Consider the following 8246-nt stretch of genomic DNA (forward strand, 5'->3'; position numbering starts at 1 on the left):
AAAAAAAAAAAAAAAAAAAAAAAAAAAAAAAAAAAAAAAAAAAAGCCAAACTTCATCAAAATTAAAGACATCTGTGTTGAAAATGGTGCCATCAAGAAAGTGAAAAGACAACCTAAGGAATGGGAGAAAATATTTGCAAATCATCTACCTCATATGGGGGACTGGTATCCAGAACACACAAAGTGCTCTTATAACTCAATAATGAAAAAGAAAGTGAAAAAGTGCAACAAAGAAACAAAGGGAAGGGCTCACAGCATACCCGTGAGTCACACCTACTGCCGTTATTCTAGGCCATTCCCAGGAGATAAAAACAGAGACAGGATGTCTAGAAACGTTTTCCAAGGGAACTGTGAAGCACCTTGGAATTGAAAGGGATTTGGGGGATTTCTGCAAGGCAGGACAGATCGGGAGGACAGGGAAACCCAAGCAGAGGAGACTGGACACATCCTGCTCCACCAAAGCAGATGTCTTAATGTGGATGAAATGAAATGGGTCAGTGAACATCTGAGGACAGATACACAGCAAGGAAAGGAAGGCAAAGAAAGTCTCTGTGACCAGGAAGACCCCTAAGACTCAATGATTCTGCAGATGCAAGCTGTGCATTTATTAACTAGGCTCTTCATTTACTTGTTTATAGCTGTCTTACCACAAAAAATTTGAGGCACTTCAAAGGATATACAGATTAAAGCAGAACCATGTGAATAAAAATCAGTTCTAGAAAAGGAGCTTTGTGTATCTTATTCAACTTTTACGAATATCTTACTACACAGATGTTGTTATCTACATATCACAATAGAGATAACTGAGACTCAAAACAGTTAAGTAACTTGCCTAAGGTTTAATTGTTACTAACTGACAATTAAATTTGAATCTAGGTAAAAAAAAAAAAAAAATTAAGCTGTTTCCTCTCTGTACCATGCTGTCTACAAATTCTGGCTTCTTCTCTGTGGATATTTCCCACCCAGGCAGTCAGCAGAGTGGTCACGAGCTCGGACTCTGAAACCACACCACTGAGTTCAACTACTCCACTTACTTGACTTCACTACTTACTAGCTTAGGTGACCTTGCTCAAGTTATTTAATCTCTCTGCCCCTCAGTTTCCTCAGCTGTGACATGGGAATGATCACAGTACCTCATCCCAGGACTGTTATGAGGGTTAAAATGAGTTAATATTGCTAACACACTTTTACAACAGTAAACACTAAACTAGGTCAACTGAACCAGTTAACTAAACTAGATGTGGACTTGGGTAAGCAGCTCAACCTTCCAGGTCATCTGATCTGTAAGATGGTGATGATACTCGTATGTCTCCCGGTCATGACAATGATTAAGTGAGATAACATATGGAAAGCATCTGTACATGTCAGTTGTGATTCCTACCACGCTACCTTATTTAAAATCATCTCTTCTTTCACCCTGAACTAAACATTACTGGATAATTTAACCACTCAAATTATCAGTAAAATGAGCATTTAGTATGTAAATTGATTTAGAAAAATAAACATAAGTTGAAAGAAAAACCTTGAAATACAATGTAAGATAGCTAAGACTAAAAACAAAACACAGGAATGACAGGTGATATTAAGAGGATTTCTTTCTTGTCTGTTTTAAGAACATGCACACAGGCAGCACTGGGGCATATTAACTCAATGACAAGTGCTCTAGAGTGTGTCGAATGGAACCCACTTCACCCCATGCCATGGCTGCAATCAATGGGAGAAGAATACTGTGGAGTAAAAGAGAGCAACACCTGGGGTCTTAGGCAGGAGCCAAAAGCAGCTCCCTCCACCCAGAAGCAGGCAAGAGAGCGATGCCTGGCATCCTAGGCAGGAGCCAAAGGCAGCCCTCCCCACACCAAAGCAGGCAAGAGAGCCCGCTGAACACACCACTTCCACATGGGTGGCTCACGACAGCCACTGCCACAGCCACGGCTGCTGCAAAAGTAGCTCGACACCACACCAGTAGCTACAGCCACCATGCAGGTGGCCTGCCAGACACGCAACTGTATTGACACCAGGAGAGGCATCAGTGGAGAACAGGAAAAGACGACGACGTTTCTCTCCTCAAAGCCCACTCCAGAGTAATAGAAGAAGTGACCACTCTAACAGATGACCAGACAGCAATGTAGGCCAGACACGCAACTGTATTGACACCAGGAGAGGCATCAGTGGAGAACAGGAAAAGACGACGTTTCTCTCCTCAAAGCCCACTCCAGAGTAATAGAAGAAGTGACCACTCTAACAGATGACCAGACAGCAATGTAGAGATACTAGAAATATGAAAAGCCAAGAATATATGACACCACCAAAAGGATATAGTAATTCTCAAATACCAGACCCTATAGAGCAGGAAATCCTTCAAATGACTGAAAAGGAATCCTGAGTAACAATCTTAAGGAAATTCACTGAGATACAAGAAGACTCAGTTAGGCAACATAATGAAATGAGAAAAAAAAAACTCCAGGATATGAAGAAGGAAATATACAAAGAGATTAATACCTTAAAAAAGAGTGTAGTAGAACACATGGAACTGAAAGATTCACTCAACAAAATGAAAAACACAACTAATAACTTAAGCAGCAGGCTAGAACAAGCCCGTGAAAGAACTTCTGATCATGAAGATAGTCTTTTTGAAATAACCCAGGAGGAAAAAAGCATTTTGAAAAATAAAGAAAATCTAAGAGAGCTACCAAACAACTTTAAGCACACAAACATTCAAATCATGGGTGTTCAAGAAAGGGAGGAGAAAAGAAAAGGTATGGAAAATCTATTCAATGAAATAATAACAGAAAACTCCCCAGGTATAGGGACAGACACAGACCTTTGGATCCAGAAAGCTCAAAGAGCCCCAAACAGATTCAACCTAAAAAGTTCCTCTCCAAGACACATTATGGTCGAACTGGCAAAGCTCAAAGACAGAGAGAATCTTAAAAGAAGCAAGAGAAAAGCATCAAGTCATCCATAAGGGAGCCCCCACCAGACTAACAGCAGACTTCTCAACAGAAACTCTACAGGCCAGAAGAAAATGGGATGATATATTCAAAACTCTAAAAGAAAAAAACTGCCAGCCAAGAATACTATACCCAGCAAGATTCTCCTTCAGAAATGAGGGAAAAATAGTGTATTTTCCAGACAAACAAAAACTGTGGGAGTTCACCACCACATGACCAGCCCTGCAAGAAATTCTCAAGGAAGTCCTGCATCTGGAATCCAAAAAATGATAATCACTACCATTAATACCCTAGAAAGAACAAAACCCACCGGTAGAACAAAAATGCAAATGAGAAAGAGAAACTAAATCTTAAGACCTTAAAAAGCCATACTGACAATGTCATAATGACCCTGCTTTATTTCCGATTATAGTAATTTTAATCTTCTCTCTTTTTTTCTTGGTCAGTGTAGATAAAAGTTCGCAAATTTTGTTGATCTTTTTAAAGAATCAACTTTTGGTTTTGTTGATTTTCTCTATTGTTTTTTAATTCCCTATTTCATATGTTTCTGCTGTAATCTTTGTTCTTTCCTACTTATACTTGCTTTTGGTTTAGTTTTCTCCCTTTTTTCTATTTTCTTAAGGCAGAAGTTTACATTACTGATTTGAGACTTTCCTTATTTTTAATATAGGTGTTTACAAGTATAAGTTTTCTTCTAAGCACTGCATGAGCCCTGCATCCTATAAATTTTGATATGTTGCACTTTGATTTTTATCTCAAAATACTCTCTACTTTCCCTGTGATTTTTCTTTTTACCCATTGTTTATTTAGAAGGATGTCGTTTAATTTCCACACATTTGTGAATTTTCTAAATTGCCTTCTGTTATTGTGGTCACAGAACATATTTTCTATGATCTTAGTCTTTTTAAATGTATTAAGACTTATTTTGAGGCAAAAATTTTTTTTTAAATAAGATAAACTAAAACAAACAAACAAAGAATACTGTGGGTAGATGGGTGAGTTTGTTGTTTTTTTGGTGGGGGATTGTCTTTGGTTTTGTAGTGCTAAGATTTAGTATTTTCCCTTCGTTGTCAAATTTTCACTAACATTTGTTTGTAACACATTAGAGATGATATTATAGTTTAAGTGTACGCTTGAAACCACCCCAACGAAATATCTAACCTTTACGTGGTCAGGGTCCACATAATGCATTTTTTTCATGTCACATTCTTCAGTAGTATAATTTAACTTGAGGATGTAAAGGATCCACACTCCAAACACAAGCAATGTGCATCTGGAAAAAAATCAATTAGGTAGCATGATGCCATCATGTGATAATCATGAGAAATAATATCAGGTTTGGCTGTCATGCAACATAAAAGTACTATCATTAAATTGACCCCAGGGTGAAAGGAAGGTGCCATTTCCTATTTTCCTAACAAGATAAACTGATCATTCATGACTCTCTTTGTTATATATAAATATAAAAAAACTTTTTGGAAGGGCACCATAATAAAATCTGAATCACAATGCAGATTACTGGACTGAAAAAAAAATCAAGAAATAGATTTGAACTATAGAATTTAAGTTTTTATTTTTTACTACTTTAAAATATTGGCAGGCCTTAAAAAAAGCAGGGGGAGACAAAAGAAACAATCAACTTTTAACACTTGTAAATACTTCTACCCAGAAATGAGACTGGCTAAAGTGAGATATTACCACTAGGTACTCTTAAAACCATCTAAAAAATCTATTTTTATAGATCTGATAAATGTACATTATGATATAGTTTAACACACACAGAGACAGGATTTGGAGAAAATAAAGAACTGAGTCAAGTCTTGATTCTGTAAATCTCATTTTTAATAAGTTCCCTAGTGACATTGACAAATTAAAAGTTAAAAAAAAAAATATTTAAGCCAAAGTTTAAGAACCATTGCTTTAAATAATTTGTGTTCTTGGAAAGACAAAGTTAAGGAATAATCTTAAGGGGGAAATAATCCACTTTCTGTAGAAAGGGGCAGTTTTAAAAACATAACATCTAGCATAATATCCTGTACACAATGCTAAATACTTCTTAAGGTTTGAGGATGACAGCGAGAGGACATGTTGCTGAGAGTGTTCTCAAGACGTCTTAATTCTCATTTCAACAGGCTTCCCATGAAAACCTGTGAGTTTAATTTTTCCCTGGGATCAAGTATAATGTTAAGTGAATACGATGCTACCATTTGTGTAGAAAATAAAGTTGGCCAGAGGGGAAAGGGAGAACGCATATACAAAATATTTCTCATATACACAAGAAACTGGTAACATCAGTTATCTATAGTGTAGAGGAGAAATGTGGGGAGTAGGGATGGGATGTTTTGCCCAGTACCTTTTATAGCTTTTGAATTTTGAGTCTGGTGAACTTTGTATTACTATTCCTCTCTACAGCCCCCAGAAAAGGTGTTACCTGCAGCGAATGTAAAACTTCCTTTATTTTGATTTAAGAAAAAAAAAGAAAAGAAAGAAGTAAAGAACAGGGTGTTCAAAGCAAGCCCAGTATCTACAGCATTTATCACATTGTACTGTAATCCCGGGTGTGAGTCTGCCTTGCCCACGCCATACATAGCATGTGGCCCAGGTCTATCCTGTTTGCGGCCACATGGTCAGCACCCAACACAGTGCCAGGCACATGGTACACATCAATAAATATTGGTTGATGACTAAAAAGAGACTTATTGAATACAAATCTTTATTCATATAAATTTCCTTTTCTCACCTTTTTCCTTCTACACCTCCTAAATTAGTCAAGTGAGATGGGAGACAGATTTCAAGGCTGGATTTCTATCTTTAGACATGAAAAAAGGGTAATTTTTGACTTGGTTTGGCTGGTATCAAAAACCTGACAAGTTCCTTCTTTATCAATTCTACCACCTACTAGGATATAAGGATGACCTGGCTGAAACACCTGTCATCCTTCTCGGTACTCAATTTTTAATGGTATTCAAATGCCTTTAGGGAACTTTAACTACATTTTATTTATTCATTTATTTTTGTGTGTGTGTGTGCGTGTGACCGGTAAGGGGATCGTAACCCTTGGCTTGGTGTCGCCCACACCGTGCTCAGCCAGTGAGCCTACCGGCCATCCCTACATAGGATCCGAACCCGCGGCGGGAGCGCCACTGCACTCCCAGTGCCACACTCTCCCGAGTGCGAAACCTAAAATAGCTAAGGGAAAAAGCCCTCCTTTGTTAAATAATGGCAAGAAGAGCCTGTACCGTAACACTACTCTCTTGGGCACCCAAGATCAGGTACAGAGCCTGAATGGCTACTGGGCTCTACTCTTACCAAGTACAGCTGAACACATAAACCCATTTAATCAGTGCACTGAATCTTCACCCAGATGTGCCTTTAAATGATCCTTTGACCAACTATGCCTCTCCCACACCAGCAATCTTTAGGGCTGTCATTGAATTTTTCTCCTGATTCTACACAGTTGACCCAAATCAATGGGATCTTATGGCCCCTGGGGTTGTACTTACTTGAGGATGTGTTTTAACAACAAGCTGGGTCTTCTCATCTTGTTTTCAACTCGGGTGTACCATTGCAGGGAAGGCTTTGAGCAATCACTTCTCAGTTTAACACAATTATATTCACTTGGCATTGCTGTGAAGACAGGGAAAGAGCACAGTGGGTGAAAAAAAGAAGGAAGAGTTAGGTGCAGATGTTTCTAAAAGAGCCTTTCCGTGGTACATCATCTATATCATGGAACACCACTCTGCAGTGAAATGGAATGAACTACTGATACATGCAACAACTTGGATGGATCTAGAGGAGATTATGCTGAGCCGATACCAGAAGATTACATACTGTATAATTCCTAACATTCTTGAAACAACAAAAATGATAGAAATGGAGAATAGACTAATGGGTGTCAGGGGTTTGGAGGCAGAGGTAGGTATGGCTATAAAAGTGCCACACAAGGGATCCTTGTGGCGATGGATATGTTCTGTATCTTGGCTGCACCACATCAGAATCCCAGTTGTGAAATGGTATGACAGTTTTGCAAGGTGCTACCATTGGGGGAGGCTGAGTAAAGGGTACACAGGATCTCTCTGGATTATTTCTTACAAATGTACCCACAACTATCCCAAAATAGTTTTAAAAAACTTTTTAAAAAGACCTTTTACCTTTTGGGGATATATACAGAAATATTTACAGATGAAACAGCAAAAATAAGATGATCTGATTTTTTCAAAAAAATCAGGAAGGAGGTGAGTAGGGGTCGGGGGGGAATGAATGAGACAAGACTACATTTAAACTAGTAACTGTTGAAGCTGTAAGATGGGTACATGGGGTTCATTATATGGTTCTCTCCACTAGTGCATATGTTTGATATTTCCATAATAAAAAAGTTTAAAGAGAAAGTGTTACATTAGAAACAAGGAAACTGCTACATTAAGAAAAAATATTAAAAATAAGGCAATTTTAAAAGAAACTTTTCTTTAAAAAAAATATGTTCTTGGGTATGCTTGCCTACTTATTCTTTTCAATTAATTTTATTCTCAATTTTTGAAGTTTTAAATAATATTCCAAAGGGTGCCGTAGTAGAAATTGGTACATCTCCCCCCATATCAGTTTTTCCCTATCTCTCAACTTAACAGAACTTTGGGTTTTTAGCTGGCCTCACAGAATAAAGACTACACTTTCCAGCCTCCCCTGCAGCTAAGTATGGCCTCACGCCTAAGTTCTAGCCAACAGGATACAAGCAGAAGCATCAAGTACAAGTTCCAGGGTGCAGCCCTTGGCATACTTCCCCTTCTCCTTTATCCCCCTTCCTGCTGGTCAAAATAAAGAAACATGATAAGCCACTTTGTACTATACAGAGAGGGCATTACCCAAGCAATTGAGGAGCAATAACTGAGAAGGAGCCTGGGTCCCTGGACAATCCCATGGGGAACAGCCACCATTCCACCTTTGGACTGTCAGATGACGGAGGAAAGAACTTGAGTCTTGCTTAAGCAATTATTAACTAAAAGTTATATCTTGACAAATATGGAGAACAATTGCTAGTACAATAAACATATATGAATTTATGAAATAACATCTTTATTATATTTAGTCTTCCAATCAGGAGGAAGTTATACCCCATTACTCACTTTATTCTCCCCATTAGGATTTTGCCATTTTCTATGAATGAAATCTTTTTATCTCAACCTGAACTGACATTCGAGTATTTAATTTTTTTGCTACTATAAACAATCTCTCCCTCAACTCCAATTCTAACTGTAGAGCACTAGAATGCAAGCATTTTTACTGCTATGTATATTACTTT

General features: G+C 38.0%; 1 protein-coding gene across 1 annotated transcript in view; it reads right to left on the reverse strand.

Annotated features, from left to right (window-relative positions):
• ST3GAL5 (ST3 beta-galactoside alpha-2,3-sialyltransferase 5) overlaps positions 1 to 6575 on the reverse strand; it is a 23412-nt gene extending 16837 nt beyond the window's left edge. Inside the window, exons 1-2 of the mRNA XM_008588131.1 lie at positions 6454 to 6575; positions 4112 to 4223 (exon numbers count right to left, since the gene is read on the reverse strand). Of these exons, the coding sequence (XP_008586353.1) occupies positions 4112 to 4223; positions 6454 to 6575 (234 nt within the window). The remainder of the gene's footprint in view (positions 1 to 4111; positions 4224 to 6453) is intronic.
• Between the last annotated feature and the right edge of the window lie 1671 nt (positions 6576 to 8246).

This window comes from Galeopterus variegatus, unplaced genomic scaffold (genome assembly GCF_000696425.1).
Source record: "Galeopterus variegatus unplaced genomic scaffold, G_variegatus-3.0.2 Scaffold4680, whole genome shotgun sequence".
NCBI classification, from domain to species: domain Eukaryota; kingdom Metazoa; phylum Chordata; class Mammalia; order Dermoptera; family Cynocephalidae; genus Galeopterus; species Galeopterus variegatus.